Here is a 23,872-nt window from a genome sequence, read left to right as displayed (position 1 = left end):
TTGATATGCGATTCAATTGTTTGATTTATAGTCTATAGTTGCAAAATAAGGATGATTTCCTTAGAAAATGCTATCAAGTTTTGCTACAATACAGCAACTTTCAAGGGTAAAAATAGAAGAATTAGAGTCAAAAACATCAACTACTAATTCATAAGTTCTGCCCACATCAATCCACAGTTAAAGAAACTCAGGTTCATCTAAAGTTCTTGCCTCCTAAGTCCTAAAAGAACAGCCAATTCATTTAAAATGAATTGGATAATTACTGAGTCATGCTTGGCTTCCTAAATCCTAAGATAAAACTTCCTTGAATGTTGTGGTTGACAGCCAACTTAAAGAAACAAATATATGAATACACAAACAAAATGAATATAGAAATTCATGTATTCTAAAAATGCTTTGTCACAGAAAATTGGAACATTAAAGTCACAAATTTTATCACTCAAGCCCAATTATATTACCCTTTCAAATGGGCTTAGAGTTACCCATTTGATGAAGTTGATACTTGGGTCTAACTAGAAGCAATTACATTAGTTTGTCAAAGTATTGAATTCTTTCATGGTGGGAGGATCATCATCCATACCAATGAAAAATCAAAATCGAGAAAAAAGAAGATACAAAATAATGGTTTGAAGATGGCATCCACTGTACAGAGAGGGAATTTCATGAATAGGTTACATGGATAACATAAAAATAGAAAATTTACAAGACTGTAACTCTGTAAGAAAGAGAAGTAAGCTGAACAATGCGGTTGCACTCGAATTATCATTGTTTTGGTGCAATTGTTACAGTGAGAAAATTAGCAGCAGGATCTTACATTCCAGTTGTACAATTAGGTACGAAAATTACCCTTTCTACAACTGCCAAGAAGGTATGGGGCAATATATATTATTTTATTCCTTATTAATTCTATAGCTCCTTTGATATGTTTTATTCAATTTCCTCAATTGTGGGTGGAAGCGGGTGGTCATAATAATGTTGTTTTGTTGAGAATAATTAGTATTGTTCTTTCTTTAGTGTCTATCATGTTATTTTTGTAGCTATGTAGGACAGACTTCTCTTGACCGCTTGGTTATAGAAGCAAATTTCTCGATTCTCATCTTAACTCCACAGATAAACCGAAGGACATCCATATGGTAAAATCCTTCTAATTTTTGATACTGTATGTGATTGGGGCTCTGCTTCAAGTTATTGGTAGACTTGAATCAGGACTATATGAAGCGGGTCTCAGCGTATATATTGTCTCATTTATCCGTTAAAATTAAAAGTTTAAGTTATAGGTTGATGAAGACTTGTTTGGCACCGAATTTGAACCTCTGATGAAGGCTTTTTTGAATTTGAGTTAGACTGTAAATCGGTACTTTTACAGGGCAATGATTTTACGATTTCTTGGCTTTGACGCCATGCTAATATGGTTGCTCATTTGATTGGAAGAGCAGCTATATATTACAATGGTTGATAGTAAGACCTAGAGGATTTATCCGGATTTTTTATTATATAATTTATTATCACCTAGCATAATAGAGCCTAGGTTGGATGTAAGAGAGGGGCTTAACAGCGGGTTTAGATAGCTTTATTATGATGAGTTTTTCCTGATATTTTTATTAATAATATTTCGGTTTTCAAAAAAAAGTTATATAGGTTGATATTTGAAGTCTTTCTAGTCTGTGTATATCCACTAATAATTTTATTTTCAAAATATTGAACTTTTTCACTTTTTTTTTGGGATAGATGATCATTTTGCATGTAGAGCACGTGGGGGAAGATGCTATAATTTGGGAACTTCCGCTGCTTTGCTTATTTTGCTTCACTCTTTCCTTTCCACTCTAATACATTTCTCTCTTCTCTCTTCTTTCCACTCTAATACAAATTGAACTTCCCCTATTTTGCTTATTTGCTTCACTCTCTAATGGGTGTTTTGGATTTCATTTATGCAACAGCCGATTCGGTCAGTCAAAATAGCAAAAAACATGTCTATAATTTCTCTTCCACCTCTTACTCTTACGGATGTGCTGCAGCCGGCCAGATCGGTAACGCCGTGCAAAATCTAAACCGGCAGTTGCAGAAAGAAGATACTCGTCGAATTGCCGCCGATATTGCCAAGAATACCACCGTTTTTGCCTGCCGTTATGGTCTTAAAACTGTCTTACCAGGTACGTTTTTTTTTTATATTTATTTATGGTAGATTTGATGTGTGCATGTATGTGATTTTGGTGATTTGCGAGTTGCAGAGGAACTTGTGAATACTGTTGTGCCGCGATCTTTTTATGCTAACAACAAATTGAAGAATATGGAAAACAAAGAATTAATGCAATTAAAATCTGAATTGGAAGATCATAAACAGGAGGTAAAAGAATTGCGAGTTGTGATGGAGAAAATGGAGAAAGAACTCAGGAGTTTAAGAAAAGACCAAAATCACAAAATAGAGAGAGAAAGAAAAGTTCAAAATCACAAAATGGAGAGAGAACTCCTTCACTGCTTTCTAGCTCATTCTCTCCGCTCAGGTAACTTCTTCTTCTTCTGTACTCTTTTTTTTTTTTTTTCTTTCAAAAATTACTAATTTCTGGGTAAAAATTTTCTAACCATATTAAAAAGTTAGCTACTTTATTGTGAAATCTACTTAAATTTTTATGAGTAAAATTATTTATAATAATTTTTTGGTAATATGTGTACATAATTACATATATATAAAGCAGCCCAATAATTCTAGAGTTTTGACACTTATTATTAATTAAATTATATATCAATTTTATTTAAATATCTGTCAAATGAGAAGTGAAATATCATTAAATGTAATATATTATTATGACAATTTCATATTGGTACTATTTATTATTAATTACTTTTGGTATTATTAAATTAAAAAATAAAAAATGATTTTGAAAATATATCTTATGATTTTTCATTAAATTTCAAATAATTATGAAATATTAAGTGTATTTTTTTTATTCAGTGTACATATATATCAGCATGCAACAAAAAAAAAAAAAAAGGCAAGCGATATAGTCTCCAGGATATAATAAAATTAAATGAACAATATAAATTCCTATCAACAACTATATGTGATTATATGACTGATAATTTGATCTTAAGAAATACTAAATTTAGTAAAATTTCAACCTAAATCACTAATTTATAATGAATATTTATATTTTTCTAATATATATGTATATCTATACATAATTGGAAGAGTTGAGAAGCAAACGAATATAATATAAGAATAAAGGCAAAACACTAGGGGACACTATCATAATAATATTTTTTATTTATAATACTTTTCCTTTTCTTTTTACTATGAGATAAAAAATCAAAATGCATTTTATATCTTATATTTATATAAAATATAAGTAAATTTTGCATATATTCCAAAGAAAGAAAAGCCAAATATAAATAGATAGTTTGCTAAAGTAGTTTAAGAGTTATTGAACTTAGATGAGCCTGGAATGCTTTGTTTTTAGTTATAATTTATGTTTGTTACAATATAATTATAATTTACTGCTTTATTATGGTGTGGCGATTCAGAAAAATTTATATTTATGAATAATTTTTTTTATTAAATTTTACATTATAGATATCGAGTTTGTGGGAAAACCAAGTCCAATCATAATCTTGGTTTGTGAAATTATTGGACTCTCACTATACATATCTAATTTGTATAGGTTCATTGGACTATACATATTTTTTCCTTTCTTACAATTATATCCCAAACTTTATTATTCTTTTTAATTGTATCTTTGATCCATTCTTGTCTGAAAATAAAATTTATATTTATTGATATGTTCGTAAATTAAAACATGAGTTCACAAGAGAGTGAACTAGTGATAAGATTAAAACAAAGTCAATCTTGATTTTACTTAGAGATTATATCAATAATAAAATGAAAAATTCAAAGAGTTTGTGATCAAATTGAAAAAATTTTAGATTCGTCTTTGTAATACCATTTCCTCTTATATATGTGTATTAGCGGTTAGATCTTGCTTATTGTGTGAATGAGACATTTTGGAGTTTTAATTGATGTTTGAAGTTGTTTTAGCTTACCGATTGCTCGCCAAATTCCTTTGCTGAATTTACTAATTACGATTGACCCTTGGAATTTGCACAACTCGGACATCTTGACTTATCTTTAAATCTAGATATCCAATGTGTATGAAGCTTGTAGACAACTTAGCTAACATCTTTATGAGCGTGTCTACCAAATTTGAGCTCATTTACATATTTCTAGCTACCCATCTGATTCATACATCACATCTATTTTGCTTGAGTTTTGGGGTTCAAGCAATCTATAATGTTTTATTTATGGCTCAAGATCTAACCGTTACATTGTTTTTAAAATTTAGCATGCATAAACTATGATTCTCTGATGTTTAGGCTACAACGGATCTGTCGTTTATGTTTTGTCAAAGTTTAGTTACCAAAAGTGCACCTTGTAAATTATTTTCGATAATAGGATTTGCAAGTTTAGTTACCTAAATTGCCAGGTTTGCCAAGTTTATGATTCTAGACATCCCTATTCTTTGTAAAACCTGCCCCAACATTTCCCACTTTTTGTAGCTCCAAAAATGTTCATTTACACGCTCTTTAAACAGTTAACCATGGAAATTTTTTGATTTCAAATGAACAATTGAAGTAGTTCTCTCTCCAGGTACCAATTGATGGGACTGCACGTACCACCCAACTCCGAATTAGTATGATATTGTCCGCTTTGGGCCAAGCCCTCACAGTTTTGTTTTTGGGCACCTCCCAAAAGGCCTCATACTAATGGGTTGGGTTTGAACCATTATATTTTGATTCCTCTTCTCATTTTTATTCGATGTGGGATTTGGGAGGATATCCCAACACCAATCTGTAAAAGCTTAAGTTTTGGCCTTGTGTTCCAACATTAAGTAGTCCAATATCTCTGCTCTTCTTCCTTGCTAAACTATGTGTAACTTACGGTTGAATCAGATTAAGCTTAATTGGATTAAAATGAATTGAATTAGTTATTAATAAATTAGTTTAACTTCCCATTTGAAAGCTTACCTTGTGGTTGAATTAGTTCTCTTTTCACACTAACTAGATTAATTAGTTGTTGATTGAATTAGATTAAGCTTGCTTTTCGATTTGCGGTTGTGGTTGAGTTTCATAGGAACTTGAGTAGGAGTTGTGGTTAAACCTTTACATAATTATGTTTTTGGTTGGTCCTAGTTTATGTTTGGTTAGAGGTTGAATTAGGACACGTGCTTGAGGAGCACTAGTTCCATATCAAGTTTTTAACCTTTGGTTAACCTACGGTTAGGTTTGGGAAGCTTGGAACTTCCCTTTCAGATGTTTAATTGAGTTTAAAGTTTTGTTTGGTTTTTTTTTTGTTAGCTGTTCCGAAAACCTCTTCATCTGGGCATGGAGTTTAAGGAGCGACAGTCTGGTATTCAGTTCGTGGCCAAACCTATGGTCAGTATATTAATATCATAGCATAAATTACTTTCATGCATTTTGCCATGCTCATGCATCTTGGGAAATAATTATGCATGTGCATATAAATATCATATATGCACATTTATTAGAATGTTTGAAATATGTTCAAATTTAGTATGTAGAATGCATCCTTAAATATTGATGTATAAGGATGATATTTATATATTGATCTCATTTTCTAGAAGGATGTACTCAAATGAGTGATTAGAGGCCAGAGGTTAACCAAATCTCATTCTTAAAGGAAACCAAAAATTCAATATTTAAGAATGAAATTGAGCTGTTTTGAAGACAAATTTATGCAAATTAATCAAAAGTGTAATGCTTCCTAATGTATATCATTAAATTAATCAGCAAAAATGCATGAATTTTTTAAATTGTGTGGGGATAGTTTAAAAAGAATGATGCAAGGAATTTCAGTGGACTTAATGGCAAATGATCTATGAGATGCTCTTCTGAGAGATCGTTTCAGATAAGAGTTCAAAACATGCCTCCCACACTTATTTTGAACATTGTCCTCAATGTTGACATGAATCTTGGTATAATTCTCAAAATTCAAATAAAACTTAGGCATATATTAGAGTAGGTATCATCTAAATCACAAGCATCATACATTGGAGGGAAGTCACACATGTAATGAAACCACAAAACTAAATTGAAAAAGATTCAAATAAAATGGAATTAGAAATAATAAAAGTGCAAAGGATTAATAAATTAAAATTATAATCTGAGATGATAAATAGTTAATAATTTAAAATATTAAACATTAAGGGAAATGAAGACACAATTAATAAAGTTTCATGAAAACACAATTAAAATAAGAAAATACAAATACATATAAGCATATTCTAGGACTCTAATTTTAGGACTGTGAGGAATCTATATCGGGGAGGAGCTGGTTAATGATGCTGGTCAATTGGTGCCGTATCAACGCTAGGCAGTCCAGTCGCTCAAGAACTTGGATTGAAACACTACAAAAAAATTAGAATTTATTGACAAAATTTACAACAAAAGGCTTTTGTCAGTATTTAGTGATGAATTATGACAAAATTTAATTTTAAAATAAAAAATATTGCCTAACATTAGCAATAAATTACAATAAAATTACCGACGAAATTTACCGATGAAATTGAATTTTGTTGCTAATATTGGTGCCTGATTTTCCAACAAGTTAGCGATAAAATTTAGCGACAAATGTGGATTTTGTCTGTAAAAATCATGCTGTAGACACGCGTATATTTTAAAAATTTACCATCAAATTAGCGACAAATTGATGATATGTTACTGACAAAATACTGATAAATTAGCGACAAACTTTTAAAATTTTAGTCAGAAAAATAAGCGGTAAATGATGAAATTTAGCGATAAATTACCAACAAATTAGCGACAATAACAAATAAAATATTTTTTTCACTAATTTGTTATTTAGCGACAAGATTTGGAAAAGTTTTTGCAACAAATTATATGGAAAAGTTTTTGCAACAAATTTTGTGGCTAAACACCGAAATTTTGTTTTTAAATGCCAATTTCTTTTTTCTTTCTCCCATTATTGTTTTTTCTTAATTTAGCGATAAAAATTATCATTAAATGTCAAAATTTTGTTTTTAAATACCAATTTAAAATACCAATAAATTGCCAACAAAATCAATTTATTTTAGTAAAATATGCATTAAAGTTAACAGCAAATTACTAATAAAAAATTATATTTTTTAATTTTAATAATTAATTTAATGACAAAATACCGATAAAATTAACAATAAATACCAACAAAATAGCGATACCGATAATTAATTTTTCTGCAAATTTAAAAAAAAAATGGCATCAGGTCAAGTATGAGTAACCTGTTGAGATTATAACTGATCCCGAGTGGGGCCCGCAGAATAAATGCTCCAATAATTACGTATTGAATATTGACGATCGAATCAACCAGAAATAATAACCACGGTAAAAATTAAAATAATTACCGTAAATGCCAGATGAAAAATAAGAACACCGAAATTTACGTGGTTCACCCTTCAACTGTTATGGGCTACGTCCACGGGACAAAAACTCCGAATAATTCTTCCACTAAAAGAATCGTAGGTACAAAAGAGATTACAAAAATAGTGGCACTCTAAGTGTTTCTAAAAACACCCCAAAAATTACAATCCACACTATTTTCTCTCTTTCCTAATTTTAGGAACCCTTTCCTAAAATTTTCTACACTCAAATGTTCCTATCCTATGTTTTTGTACGCCTTAATGAAGGAAAACCTTCTCCTTTTTATAGGAGAAGGGGATGCGTTTTAATCAACGCATCCACCAACTTTTGTTGAAAAAAAGAATGTGTACTCATTTTTATTTTTGCTGCCTCCTTTGAACAACAAAAATGTGCGTATTTTATTTTTTTTCTTCATTCAAACGTGTGTGCAGCCCACACACATTTGAATTTCCCTTTCTTTGACTAACAAAAACAACACGTGATTGTTGTTTCCTTCCTTTTTTTTTTTCTTCAAACTTGTGTGGGTCCCACATGTTGGAGGGACCTCACAACAATTCTCCCCCTCCCGACTACATGGTGGGACTCTCCATCCCTGCTGCTTTGACACATAGCTCGAACTTCTCTTTCGGAACGACCTTTGTCAATATATCCGCAGCATTTCTGTCTGTGTGGATTTTTCGCAACTGAAACTGCTTCTCTTCAATGGCAAGTCTAAGCCAATGATATCTTACATCAATGTGCTTCGTCCGTGCATGATACATAGTGTTTTTGTTTAAGTCTAGCGCACTTTGACTATCACAATAAATTATATATTCTTTCTGCTGCACACCCAATTCTTGAAAGAATCGATTTAACCAAAGCATTTCCTTTCCTGCTTCCGTTGCTGCAACGTACTCTGATTTAGTCATTGATAACGAAAGACATTTTTGTAATTTTGACTGCTATGAAATAGCTCCCACTGAGAATGTAAATAGGTATCCTGATATCCTGATGTAGATTTTCTTTCATCAAGATCACCAGCCATATCTGCATCTGTGTAGCCAACAAGTGCAACCTTTTCACCTCCAAAAGTTAAACATAACTTTGAAGTTCCTCTCAAGTATCTGAAAATCCACTTCACTGCTTCCCAATGTGTCTTCTGGGGATTTGACAGAAATCGGCTCACAACACTAACTGCATGAGCGATATCTGGTCTTGTACACACCATTGCTTACATCAAACTTCCGACCGCTGAAGAATATGGAACATTTGACATATCTCCTTTTTCTTTCTCTATTGATGGGTAGGATTTTTTACTCAACTTGAAGTGAGCGGCAAGCGGAGTGCTAACTAGTTTGGCATTCTTCATATTGAACCTCTCTAGAACTCGTTCAATATATTTTTCTTACGATAACCATAACCTGTAGGACTTTCTGTCCCGAATAATCTCCATTCCGAGAATTCGCCTTGCCGATCCCAAATCCTTCATGTCAAATGCTTTTGACAAATCACTCTTTAGCCTGCTAATCATGTGTGCATCTGGTCCAACGATTAGCATATCATCAACATATAAGAGAAGGATGATAAATTTACCATCAGGGAATTTTTGAACATATACACAAGGATCTGCATCTGTCCTTTTGTATCCTTGATTCACCATGAAAGAATCAAACTTTTTATACCATTGTCACGGCGCTTGTTTCAACCCGTACAAGCTCTTCTTCAAGCGACAAATCATGTCCTCTTTTCCCTTGACCTTGAATCCTTCTGGTTGTTCCATATAGATTTCTTCCTCTAGATCCCCATGCAAGAATGCGGTCTTTACATCAAGCTGCTCTAACTCAAGATTCAAATTGGCTACAAGACCTAGCACAACTCGAATAGAACTCATTTTCACAACTGGTGAAAAAATCTCATCAAAGTCAATACCTTTCTTTTGAGTAAAGCCTTTGACGACCAATCGAGCTTTGTATCTCACTAGGTTGCCATCATCTTTCTTCAGTTTGTACACCCATTTGTTCTTGAGTGTTCTCTTCCCTTTTGGAAGTTTCACCAGCTCATACGTGTCATTCTTTTTCAAAGAATTCATCTCCTCTTGCATGGCCTTTGTCCAGCAATCTCTGTCTTTGCAAGATTGCACATCTTGGAAGCTTTCTGGCTCCCCCTCATCAGTGATCAAAATGTAATCAGAACTAGGGTACCTTGTAGATGGTTGGCGTTCTCTGGTTGACCTTCTTAACTAAGGTTCAACTCCTTCTGGTGGAATGGGGTTCTCTGGCTCCCCCTGCTCAACACCCTCTGCATCACTGTTATCATCTACAATTGTCTCTTGATCCCCTACGACTGGCTCTTCTTCTTCTCGTTCTGATTCTAGCATTCCTCCTCCTGTGGCATCATCTGTAGGAATGCTTCCTGGTGTAATGTCAATAACACCATCACTTGTGGATTCTTCACAAGTTGTATCTGCCACGATCTCATTCTCGTGGAATACTACGTCTCGGCTCCGAATAACTTTCTTTTCCACTGGGTCCCACAACCTATAGCCAAACTCCTCGTCTCCATAACCAACAAAAGTGCAAGGAACTGACTTGTCATCAAGCTTTGATCTCTGCTCCTTCGGAACATGCATAAATGCCTTGCAGCCAAATACCTTCAGGTGAGAGTATGAAATATTTCTACCTGTCCAGACCTTCTCTGGGTTATCAAAATCCAATGGTGCTGAAGGTAGTCGGTTGATTAGGTAGACAGCAGTATTGACAGCTTCTCCCCAAAATGGCTTAGGTAAGTTGGCCATTTTGAGCATGGATCTGACTCTCTCAATAATGGTGCGATTCATCCGTTCAGCAACGCTGTTATGTTGAGGCGTACCAAGAACTGTCTTTTCATGCCTGATACCGTGCTGACTACAATAATCTCTAAACTCCTTAGAGATATACTCACCACCATTATTCATGCGCAAACACTTCAATGCCACTCCAGTCTCCCTTTCCACCATCGCATGGAATTACTGAAAGTATTTGAATACTGGGTCTTTTGTGCGCAACAAATATATCCATGTTTTTCGCGATAAATCATCAATGAAGGTAAGAAAATACCTACTTCCTCCAAGTGATTCTACCTCCATGGGACCACATACGTCAGAGTGTACCAAGTCCAACTTGTTGTCTTTCCTTCTAGAGCTTTTCAAAAATGAGACCCGATGTTGCTTCCCAAATAAACAATAATCACAAGGGTTTATTTTACCTTTGGCTAATGGTATGAGGGACTTCTTAGCCAACATATTCAACCCTTTCTCACTAACGTGCGCCAGCCGCCTAGGCCACAAATTGGTGAAGCATTATCTGCAACTGTATTCAGTTGTCCCGCACATATTACTGCGTGCGTCTTGTACAGCGAGCAACATAATTTTCCTCTCGCCACCATCAAAGACCCTTTGGTGAGTTTCCAATTACCATCACCTGTATGATGGTGATAGCCTTCCTTGTCCAGTACACTCACAGACAACAGGTTCAACCAAAGATCGGGAATATGTCTTACATTTTTAAGTGTTAATGTGCACCCGATACTTGTCTTTATGCAGATATCACAGATTCTCACCACTTGCGAGACACTATTATTTCCCATTTTAATGGTGCCAAAGTCTCCTACTTTATAAGTGGAAAATTATTCCCTTTTTGGAACACAGTGGTATGAAGTACAGGAGTCTACTATCCACTCGGTATTTGCATCTCCAACATGACAACAATCTGCATCATGAGTGACTAAAGTCACCTCACCATCTTCTCCTGAGACTGTAGCAGATGTATTTCTGTCATTCTCCTGTCTTCGGTCTGTATTATCTTGTTTGAGTAAACGACAATTTCTTTTGAGATGACCCTCCTTACCACAATGGTAACATTTTCTCATCTCTCTAGACTTGGATCTACCACCTGACTTTACATGCCTTGGACCTCTACTCTTGCTCCGGCCCCTATTCTCTGTGACAAGGGCTTGTGAACTGGTACTGGCAACATCTCTTCTTCGTAGTTCTTCATTAAGTAGTCTATTCTTTACCATAGACATCGTTACCACACCATTTGGAGCTGAGTTACTCAATGACACCACAAGAGTATCCCAACTATCCGGTAGAGATCCCAACAATAGGCACGCTTGCATCTCATCTTCTAAGGACATACCGCTAACTGCTAACTCAGTTACGAGTCCTTCAAAATCGTTCAGGTGTTGTGTAATTGATCGTCCCTCTGACAGCTTCAGGTTCATGACCTTATGCATCATGAAGACTTTTCCTTGAGCATTCGTAGCCTCGTACATATTCTCTAATTTCTTCCAGAGAACTTGGGGATCTTTTTCATTTCTAACGTGGTTGTACTGCTAGCATCTATCCATTGGTGTATTGTACCCAATGTCTGCTTTTTTAATTTCTCCCACTGCCTTTCTTTCATTTCTTCCGGCTTTGCACTGTCACCTTCAATTGGATCGTACATATCTTTGCAATTGAGGTAGTCCTCCATTCTGGATTTCCACATTGAATAATTGGAATCTGTTAATTTGATCATTGCCCCGTCATTAGCCATGTGGAATTCTGAATCTGACAAAATTTTACTATTCACGAAATTCACTATACACGTGAATAGTAACTTTGTAGAAACTGACAGAATTTACCAACAAAAGGCTCTGATACCAGTTGTTGGGATTATAACTGATCCCGAGTGGGGCCCGCAGAATAAATGCTCAATAATTACGTATTGAATATTGACGATTGAATCAACCAGAAATAATAACCATGGTAAAAATTAAAATAATTACCGTAAATGCCAGATGAAAAATAAGAACACCGAGATTTACGTGGTTCACCCTTCAACTGTTATGGGCTACGTCCACGGGACAAAAACTCCGAATAATTCTTCCACTAAAAGAATAGTAGGTACAAAAGAGATTACAAAAATAGTGGCACTCTAAGTGTTTCCAAAAACACCCTAAAAATTACAATCCTCACTATTTTCTCTCTTTCCCAATTTTAGGAACCCTTTCCTAAAATTTTCTACACTCAAATGTGTATTTCTCCTATCCTATGTTTTTGTACGCCTTAATGAAGGAAAACCTTCTCCTTTTTATAGGAGAAGGGGATGCGTTTTAATCAACGCATCCCCCAACTTTTGTTGAAAAAAAGAATGCGTACTCATGTTTATTTTTGCTGCCTCCTTTGAACAACAAAAACGTGCCTATTTTATTTTTTTTCTTCATTCAAACGTGTGTGGAGCCCACACACATTTGAATTTCCCTTTCTTTCTTTAACTAACAAAAACAACACTTTCTTTAACTAACAAAAACAACACGTGATTGTTGTTTCCTTCCTTTTTTTTTTCTTCAAACTTGTGTGGGTCCCACTTGTTGGAGGGAACCCACAACATAACCACCTCTTTAATATCCACAATTAAACTCACCTCTGCACTTAAATATAATTTTTTGAAATTTAAATTATCTCATGTAATCGCCCACGTCCACCAACCCAGAAGGCCTAACTAATAAACACTCCTTTCCTGTTATTTTACTTTCCCCAAAACACGTTACAAATAATCACCTTCCTTGTTCCACAATGCATCACCATCTCAATCACTCCAAAAATAGCTTAAGTAAAGCTCCCTAATGTCGCCGGAAACCAGCTTACTACTCGCCAGACCAGATCACATGGTCCTTCACCACCTCAAGACCCATCCAGCTCAAAAAATCGAAAACGTGCTGCTGACTCCTACTTCCCATGAAGAGAAGAAGCAAGCCAAAATTCAAAAGCAATTGCGATGATGGAAACAAATTGCATGAGAAATTGTGTCACCGAACCTTCATCACCAATAGATACCTTGATTTTAAAGCTTCAGAACCAATTTCATTAGACACTCCCAGCTTTCTATATTATGAAATATGAAATATGGTATGAGAATCTTTTGTTGCAAAAAACATTCTCTTGTCCTCCACCCTCGCTAACCTTGGAATTGTTAACTCTCTTTGAAAAATAAAGGTTCAGGGACGTCAGTATGTAATATTTTCACTCCTAGGACATAGGTAAAATTGAGCCTTGACGCTTTTAACCACAACTTAGGATTTTCTAATTGTCAAGATGGGTTTAAATTTGTTACATTGGAATTTCTTACTGATGATGCATGGACTGAACTCTCCTACCGAGCCCCATAATTTCGAAGATCGACAAGCTAAGTCCAAGGAAATAAATGTTGCAAATCGTTCCTAGGTTTTTGGAAAATACTGATTTTGCAATGGGGGAAGCCAAAGCCATGTTTCTCACCAAGAGTTACTTCTTTTTGTCGACCTTTCATCACAATCAAAAACACTCCCCTGCATCTTGGATAGTTGGCCACGTGTTCCACATCGCTTCTTGACAAAAGGGAGTCATTGCCTTTGGGGTTCTCATTATCACCTTGGATGTCAGTTTAAATATTCTTAGCCTCGCGGACCCACCTTATGAGCAACTGCCACCTGCCATCAATATCAACCCCAAAACTTTAATCTACATGGGCATCCTTAAGAAATGCAAGGGCGGATATATTTTCGTCAATCGATTTGGGCAAGAGCTGTTAGTACCGATAAGTGGAAAATCCCATTGTAAAGCCTTACGACAGACCCTGCTGAACCTACTCCAAATGCCTAATGTGTCAGATGCACTTTAAAATTTTGAAGCACAAGTTCTTGTGCAATTGGATCGTCTCAAGGACAGCCCGCACCAATTGACCTGCACCCTTCACCGCCTCCTCTCCGATTCAGATTCCTCACAATCCTTTTGAGATTGAAGTCCTACGATATCTTTATATGTGTTTGTGTTTTTTTGTTTTAATTGTGTTTTAATGGAACCTTAATAATTGTGTCTTCATTTCCCTTAATGTTTAATGTTTTAAATTATTAACTATTTATCATCTTGGATTGTCATTTTAATTTATTAAACCTGTGCGCTTTTATCATTCCTAATTGCATTTTATTTGAATCATTGTCAGTTTAGTTTTATGGTTTCATTACATGCATGAATTCCCTCCAATATATGGTGCTTGTGATTTAAATGATGCTTACTCTGACATCTGCCTGAATTTTGTTTGAATTTTGTTTGAATTTTGAGAATTATACCAAGATTCATGTTAACATTGAGGATAATGTTGAAAATAAGTCTGGAAGGTATGTTTTGAACTCACTAATTTATATTGTCCTTATTCGAAATGATCTCTCATAAAAGCATCTCATAGATCATTTGGCATCAAGTCCTCTGTAGTTATTTCTTGTGCAGTTATTCCTCGCATCATTGTTTTTGAACTGTTCCCGAAAATTTTCAAAAAATCATGCATTTCTGCTAGTTAATTTGATGATATACATTAGGAAGTAGAACACTTTTGATGAGTTTGCATAAATTTATCTTCAAAACAGCTCAATTCATTCTTAAATATTGAACTCTTGGTTTCCCTTAAGAATGGGATTTTGGTTAATCTAGCCTTTAATCTCTCATTTGAATACAAGACCATTCACTTTAGAGATTGAACCTTAAAACTTGAACTTACAATTTACCTTCATGATTATAGGAATCACTTGCTAAATGGATAGAATAAAAAATTTCCCGCATTGAAACTATGTGTCAAGGACTACACTTTGAACCATGAATTGACATTTCTTCTAATTTAGAACAAGGCTAACTTCATCAAAGCGCTTCAGAACTTTAGACAGGTTAAACAAACAAGAATCAAAATAATTTCCATACATATAAAGCCATCCATAGAAACTTCTATTATTTCCTCAGTAAAATCAGAAAATATGGTCATTATGCATCTTTGGAATGTTGTTGGCGCATTACATAGTCTAAAAGGCATGCGTCTAAATACAAAAGTGTCGTAAGGGCATGTGAAAATGGTTTTCTCTTGATTATGAGGATGTAGGCATATTTTGTAAATTCTAATAAACCATCTAAATAATAGAAATATGAACGACCTGTTAATCTCTCCAAGATTTGATCAATATAGGCAACCGGAAATGATCTTTACCAATGATATTATTCAGTTTTCTATAATCGACACACATTCTCCAACCCGCAATTGTTCTTATAGCCAAAGTTACACTATTCACTCCTCTTACAACTGTAATCCCTCCTTTTTTTAGAACTACATGCATATAATTCTTGCATCTAGCAGTTTCATTGACAAATTTTATCATGGTTGACTTATTGATGTAAGTAGTTGTTTTTGTTGGTTAGGTGGCTTCCAAATCCCACATTGAAAAAAAGGGAAGGGAGTGGGAAGTTGTTTGGCTATAAAAGGAGCCTAGCTCCTTAAGTTTTATTCATCCCAACTTGTCTTCCAATACATATATAGTAGGTTAGACAAGTTTCTCTCCTCTCTCAATTTGTATATTTCTTTAGTGAAATATAAATTTGGTAGTGTCCGAGGACGTAGGCAAAATTGGCCGAACCTCGTTAAAGTTCTGGTGTTGTCATGGCCCAGCCCATGGTAAGTATTGTCCGCTTTGGATAGAGCCCAATACTCGGGTTACCCGCACGGTTTTGTCCCCTTGAGTGTCCCGAACCGGATTTACACCCAAAAGGCGCCTACCATGTTCAAGACCACCCCTCTTTATGTATAGGACTTCCACCTTGTGCGTAGCCGATGTGGGATTCGCCTAAGGTGTAGTGCCCCAAACCTGGGATGTCACATACACCCCCCCTTAGGGACTCAGCGTCCTCGCTGAGGTTTGCCCCACCACCGGCCAGAGGGACAAGGCTTGGCTCTGATACCAAATTGTCATGGCCCAGCCCATGGTAAGTATTGTCCGCTTTGGATAGAGCCCAATACTCGGGTTACCCGCACGGTTTTGTCCCCTTGAGTGTCCCGAACCGGATTTACACCCAAAAGGCGCCTACCATGTTCAAGACCACCCCTCTTTATGTATAGGACTTCCACCTTGTGCGTAGCCGATGTGGGATTCGCCTAAGGTGTAGTGCCCCAAACCTGGGATGTCACAGGTGTTCTCTCTTATTTATTGCTTTTGTCTTTATTTATTTAATAGCTATTGTTGGGCAAAATATTTTTAGTGGTTATTGTCTAGTTAATTATTTCTAGGTAAATTCTATCAAACGACACGAATTTAGTCCAAGGCAAGTAGATTTTAAGTGAGACCATTTGTGACTCCTTCACTTATCTGGGAATTTACCTGGTGTAGTTACTCAGTACAGTAATTCACAAATTGTTTTTGGTGGAAAAAGCCCAATTTACACAACAATTGGTATTAGAGCCAAGGTTACTAAGTATTCACTGTGGTTGCAGCATAGTCTGATCTGCCACATAAAAAAGGTTCCTTGGTTGTGTTCCGCATTTTGAAAATTGATTTTATAACTATTAAATATTTAAAGCAGAAATGGCAGACGGAAAGAAAAATACCACACCTGCTACAACATCAACCTTCGTAAGAAATGCTGTATCAAATGCAAGATTTACAGTGGAGATTTTCGATGGCACCGATCATTTTGGCATGTGGCAAAGTGAAGTTCTAGATGCTCTCTTTCAGCAAGGTCTAGATGTTGCTATTGAAGAAGAGAAACCAAACGAGATGGAGGAGATTGAATGGAAGACCATCAATCGTCTGGCATGTGATACAATTCGGTCGTGTCTTTCTAGGGAGCAAAAATATGCTTTCTCGAAAGAAACTTCTGCAAAAAAATTGTGGAAGGTATTGGAGGAGAAATTTTTGAAGAAAAACAATCATAATAAACTCTTCATGAAGAAGAAATTGTATCGCTTTTATTATGTTCCTGGTACCACTATGAATGAACACATCACAAAATTTAATCAGTTGGTGGGTGATTTGTTTAATTTGGATGTGATATTTGGAGACAAAGATTTGGCAGTGTTGTTGCTGGCATCTCTTCCTGATGAATTTGAGCATCTTACAACGACTCTAATCTATGGGAATAAAGATGTGACTTTCAGTGAAGTTTGTGCTGATCTTTACAGCCATGAACTGAGAAAGATAGAAAAGAAGGAAAAGGCAACTGAAGTAGAAGCTCTGGTGGTTAGAGGCCGTTCACGAAGCCAAAAGAAAGGGGGAAAGAAAAGTAGATCCCGTTCAAAAACCAGAGTTGAAAAAGATGAGTGTGCCTTTTGTCGTAAGAAAGGTCACTGGAAGAAAGATTGTCCAAAGCTGAAAGCCAAAGGCAAAGCTGTTATTAATTCAAACATAGCTGAGTGTGATGATGAAGACTTAGACTTCTCATTAGGTATCATGGCATCTATAGACAATTCATCAGCAAATTTGCCAAGTTCTGGTGAAGTATGGCTGCTAGACTCTGCATGCAGTCATCATATGAGTCCCCATCGGGACTGGTTTTTTGACTCTAAAGAACTTGAAAATGAAGTAGTCTATACTGCAAATAATGTTCCTTACTTCACAAAAGGGATTGGTTCAATCCGTTTGAAGAATCATGATGGGTCAATCAGGATCCTGACTGATGTTTGATATGTACCGAGTTTGACAAAGAACCTCATTTCAATGGGAGTCCTAGAATCAAAAGGACTCACTATAATTGTGAAAGATGGAATGATGAAAGTCATCTCTAGTGCACTTGTGGTGATGAAAGGAGTTCGGAGAAGGAATAATTTGTATTACTATCAGGGTAATACAATTATTGGACCAACAGCAGCAGTTGTTTCTAGTGATGACAAAGAGTTGGAAACAACCAGATTGTGGCATAGGCGTTTCGGACATGCAGGTGAAAAATCCTTGAAAAGATTGTCAGATCAGGGATTATTGAAAGATGTCAAAACCTGCAAGTTGGACTTCTGTGAGCATTGCACCAAAGGAAAGCAGACAAGAGTGAAATTTGGCATCGAAATCCATAATACCAAGGGTAGTTTGGACTATGTTAACTCTGATGTATGGTCAACGGCTTCTTTAGGTGGCAAACATTATTATGTAACCTTTGTTGATGATTTCTCTCGAAGGGTTTGGGTGTATACTTTGAAGTCAAAAGATGAAGTGCTAGGAGTTTTCCTCAAATGGAAAAAATTGGTGGAAACTCAGACTGGTAGACGCATCAAATGTCTCCGAACAGATAATGGAGGAGAATACAAAAATGATGCTTTTGATAAAGTCTGCGCAGATGAAGGCATTGTTCGGCACTTCACAGTTAGAAATACACCACAGCAGAATGGGGTGGCAGAACGCATGAACCGAACATTGCTGGAGAAAGTTCAGTATATGTTGTCTAATGCTGGGTTAGTCAAGAAATTTTGGGCTCAAGCTTTGTCATATGCGTGCCATCTCAATAATCGATTACCATCAACTGCTATTAGTGGCAAAACACCTATAGAGGTATGGTGTGGAGAACCTGCTAATGATTATGATTCCTTACGTGTATTTGGTTCCACTGTATATTATCATGTTAAGGAATCAAAGCTAGATCCAAGAGTTAAGAAAGCCATTTTCATGGGGATAATCACCGATGTAAAGGCTATCGACTATGGTGTACAGAATCAAAGAAAATAATCTTTAGCAGAGATGTCACTTTTGATGAATCTACCATGTTAAAAAAGGTGACGGTAGAGCAGTCAGATAGTACTCCACAACAGGTGGAGGATACTCCACAACAGGTGGAGTTTGATAGAAAAATTCCAGTGACGGGTACTGAACCTGTAGAAACTCCTGAGGTAGAAGGAGGTTCAGATGAAGAGGAGGTTCAACTCCAAGAACCTCCACAGCAACTTGAGTCAATTGCACTTGATAGGCCAAGGAGAGTTATAAGAAAGCCTGCTCGTTTTGATGATATGGTGGCCTATGCATCTCCAATTGCAGATGATAGCATTGCATCCACTTTTAATGAAGCTGTCAAAAGTTCAGAAGAAATAAAGTGGATAAAAGCTATGGAAGATGAAATGAAGTCCCTTTATAAGAATCAGACGTGGAACTTAGTTGATCCACCAAAGGGAAAAAGGCAATAGGATGCAAATGGGTATATGCAAAGAAAGATGGATTTCCTGACAGAGACAGTGTTCATTATAAGGCAAGGTTGGCAGCTAAAGGCTACGCTCAGACAGAGGGAATTGATTATAATGAATTGCTTTCTCCAGTTGTAAAATATTCCTCCATTCGGATTTTGTTAGCCTTGGTAGCATAGTTTGATTTGGAACTAGTTCAATTGGATGTAAAAACTGCGTTTTTACATGGAGATCTGGAAGAGAAAATCTATATGACTCAGCCAGAAGGATTCAAGGTTGCTGGAAAGGAAAATAAGGTATGCAAACTTGAAAAATCGCTTTACGAAATGAAGCAATCTCCGAGGCAGTGGTACAAGCGATTTGATAAGTTTATGCAAGGGCAGAAGTACACAAGAAGCAAATATGATCATTGCGTGTATTTGCGCAAGCTACAAGATGGCTCTTTCATTTATCTACTTTTGTATGTTGATGATATGCTGATAGCTTCAAAGAATAAAGAAGAAATTGAGAATTTGAAGAATCAGTTGAATCAAGAATTTGAAATGAAAGATCTGGGCGAAGCAAAAAGGATTCTCGGTATGGAAATTACCAGAGATAGGAAATTGGGGAGACTTTGTCTGAATCAGAAGCAATATCTGAAAAAGATACTAAAGCGTTTTGGTATGGATGACAAAACCAAACCTGTTAGTACACCTCTTATTCCTCATTTCAAACTTAGTGCAGCTCAGTCCCCAAAAACTGATGCAGAACGGGAATACATGTCAAAAGTTCCCTATGCAAATGTTGTAGGTAGCTTGATGTATGCTATGGTGTGTACAAGACCAGACATTTCACAGGCAGTTGGAGTTGTGAGAAGATACATGCATGATCCTGACAAAGATCATTGGCAAGCTGTGAAATGGATTATGCGGTATCTTTTGAACATCGTGGATGTTGGATTGATTTTTGAGCAGGATAAGAATAGTGGTCAACGCATAGTCGGATACTATGATTCTGATTATGCCGGTGATCTGGATAAACGTCGATCAACTACTGGTTATGTGTTTGCTCTTGCAAAAGCACCAGTTAGTTGGAAGTCTACTTTACAGTCAACAGTGGCTTTGTCTACAACAAAGGCAGAGTGCATGGCAGTTACAGAGGCTGTGAAGGAGGCAATTTGGCTTCAAGGGTTTCTTGATGAATTTGGAATTAGGCAAAACAACATTGTTGTACATTGCGATAGCCATAGTGCTATTCACTTGGCAAAGAACCAAGTTTATCATGCAAGGACGAAGTATCGACGTTCGATTTCATTTTGTTAGAGAAATTCTGGAGGAAGGACAAGTTCAACTCCAGAAGATTCAGACTACTGAGAATCTTGCTGATATGTTAACAAAAGTGGTGACAGCTGTCAAGTTCAAACACTGTTTGGACTTGATCAAAATTGTTAAAAATTGAAGCTTGGCACTGCCAAGCACATTTGTAGACATTACAACTTTGTAAGAGAGAGCAGAAGTTTGCATTGGTGGGATTTTCGCCAAGGTGGAGATTGTTGGTTAGGTGGCTTGCAAATCCCACATGGAAAAAAAGGGAAGGGAGTGGGAAGTTGTTTGGCTATAAAAGGAGCCTAGCTCCTTAAGTTTTATTCATCCCAACTTGTCTTCCAATACATATATAGTAGGTTAGACAAGTTTCTCTCCTCTCTCAATTTGTATATTTCTTTAGTGAAATATAAATTTGGTAGTGTCCGAGGACGTAGGCAAAATTGGCCGAATCTCGTTAAAGTTCTGGTGTTCTCTCTTATTTATTGGTTTTCTTTATTTATTTAATAGTTATTGTTGGGCAAAATATTTTTAGTGGTTATTGTCTAATTAGTTATTTCTAGGTAAATTCTGTCAAACGACACGAATTTAGTCCAAGGCAAGTGGATTTTAAGTGAGACCATTTGTGACTCCTTCACATTTGGGAATTTACCTGGTGTAGTTACTCAGTACAGTAATTCAAAAATTGTTTTTGGTGGAAAAAGCCCAATTTACACAACAGTTTTGGCATGGCAACATAAACATGTTCAACCTAGTTTGATAGATATATTGCTTGATGAATAACTTCTTTACTTTTAAGCTATACTTTTTATTCAGTTGAACGCTCACTCTTGTTCCCCATTTTTTTCCAGGTCTTTCGTTAGCAGGAGTACGGTGCTGAATTTGGTCTAGTGATGATGGCACATTCCTTTCCCATTGGCATTCTGTCTTAATGTTATTCTAAGATAATTGTTAACCCTTGTAGAACGCTGTGTGTGTGTATGTGTACCAAGTAATTATGTGGATAATGTTTTGTGTATTTGAGGGTTGATTGTCTTTCCCATCTTCTATCCTTTTTATGTGTAGGAGCAGGACATGCTGATTTGGGGTTGGCTTGATTCCCCCTTTTGACATGCATGTTATTGGTGAGGCTACTCTTTCCTTTTGTTTATTTTGAGATATGGTTTATCCTTTGCTTGTTTATGGATAATGGATTGAACCTAATGTTTTGGAAGGATTTATGGTAGATTTGTCTATCCTTTGCCATTTATATATCCTTTACATTTGACTAAAATTCCAAAAAACAAACACAACCCATCAAAACACTCTCACTCGAACCTTTGCAAAACTATCTATACTTGTATTGTTAATCTAGATTCAGCATATATAAATGGCAAGGTTCTCTTGACCGTCTATCGAAGAGTGAACAACTCAAGGTTAGACTTCGACTTGCTCAGGTATTAATAAAATGGCAAGAATCTTATTTTTAATCTTGTGTTTTGGATTTTTAATAGTCCAGACATTATGTATCGTTAAAATAATATTGAGCATTTATTTTATTAATTTAATAGCTAAAATTACAAAAACAAATGGCCATAAGACAAATAAAATAGAATTATTAGCCAAGTAGTGATTTTGCAAATATTGTCTCAACTTAATCAGGTTCAGTATGTTTATGTTACAAGAAATCATTTTGCAAATACATACACTAAAACCTCTATAAATTAATAATATTGAGACCATGAAATTTTATCAATTTAGAAAGATATTATTAACTAATAAATTAATAATCTATCAATTTAGAGAGTGTTATTCCAAATCAGTAAATATAAATTTAATAACATAAAAAATTGTTGTAGTTTATCACTATCATATTTGGTGAATCAATATATATATATATATATATATATATATATATATATATATATATAAAAGCTGAAATAAAGAGAAAGTTTCAAAGTTTCTCTTTGTTTAGCATTGTATTTTTTTTTTTTTTTTTTTAGAAAATTTGAAGTTTTTTTTTTATTTTCTATATTTTGATTGGCCTAACTTAATTTTTCAATTTAATATTTAGTATATAGATATTGATAATTGATAACTTTCGTACGGGAAATAAGTACTTATGGTGCTGTAGATGTTGTAGTTTGAGCTGGGTTTGCAAACTTTTGAATTGCATAGATGGTGAAAAAATATTTTCTGTGTCTGTCATAGTTTACCAAACTTCTGAATTGTAGATAAACATTGATGATTCTTAGTGTTTATTCTATCCGAAATTAGAGAATGGTAGTTGAATTATGACAGTTTTTGGCTATGGCCATCATCATTATACAGGTTTTGGAATAGTTTATGTTTATTTGAAATGTGCTTCACATATGCAGTTGTTGTTATGCACACCAACCACTAGAAATTTTTAAAAAATTTCTCTCTATTTTTATTGCATTTAATTAGGTATAATTTTTTAAATTAATAATTGTGACTTTAAAATTAATTTACGCAAAATACATGTACGTATAGATTTTTAATCAAAATACCTCCAATCAATTTTATTGTTAGTTTTAATATAAAGATGTAAATAAAAAAATTTTTCGGCATAACAATATAATTCAATAAAGGTAAGTATTCAAATAATTTATAAATACCCGCGTGCGAAGCGCGGAATCACGACTAGTTTAAAAATAAAATTCATTACACATACATAATTACGACTTAATAAACACTGTTTTTAAGCATCATTATAAAATCATGAGAATGACCCTTCATTACTTATTGGTTCCTCATCATCCTGTTGTGTAACCATGAAAACCTCATTAATGCCTTCGATCTCAAAACGTTGGCGATGAATGTTTCCACGATTATTACGTTTTAATTGAGATTCTTGAATAATATTTTCATCAAAATCCATAAGATTCTTACTCAAACCGGGATCTATTAATATCTGGTAAAATTTAGATCTTTGCTCCCATTTGGACTTGGATCATTCTCATTTGGACTAGGATCTTTCTTTTTCGGACTTGTTGATGGATACACCTTATCCATCAAACTCTTCCCACTTGAAAGAAGTAATCCAATTGAATCTTAATCTAAGGTCTCAAAAAGGAGCAGTTCGTTATTGGTGATGACTTATACAATCAGTAGAATAGTGATACAAGGCTAGAGGTTTATGTTCCGCAACGCTACAAGAGGTAGATATTCGACCTACCCGCTTTTATTTTCATA

The 23,872-nt window shown here is 35.2% G+C and overlaps 1 protein-coding gene across 1 annotated transcript; it reads left to right on the top strand.

Annotated features, from left to right (window-relative positions):
- Positions 1-1,804: 1,804 nt before the first annotated feature.
- On the top strand, positions 1,805-21,890 carry LOC105628973 (uncharacterized). The gene is made up of 4 exons (XM_012210481.4): positions 1,805-2,150; positions 2,229-2,501; positions 5,347-5,424; positions 21,529-21,890. The coding sequence occupies exons 1-3, from the start codon at positions 1,907-1,909 to the stop codon at positions 5,382-5,384; spliced, it is 555 nt and encodes a 184-aa protein (XP_012065871.1). The 5' UTR covers positions 1,805-1,906; the 3' UTR covers positions 5,385-5,424; positions 21,529-21,890.
- Positions 21,891-23,872: the final 1,982 nt, after the last annotated feature.

Source organism: Jatropha curcas, chromosome 5 (assembly GCF_041381405.1).
Source record: "Jatropha curcas cultivar XTBG-Jc1 chromosome 5, XTBG_Jcur_1.0, whole genome shotgun sequence".
Taxonomy (NCBI): Eukaryota; Viridiplantae; Streptophyta; class Magnoliopsida; order Malpighiales; family Euphorbiaceae; genus Jatropha; species Jatropha curcas.
The sequence above is the reverse complement of the archived record's forward strand: the minus strand, read 5'-3'. Positions and strand labels throughout refer to the sequence as shown.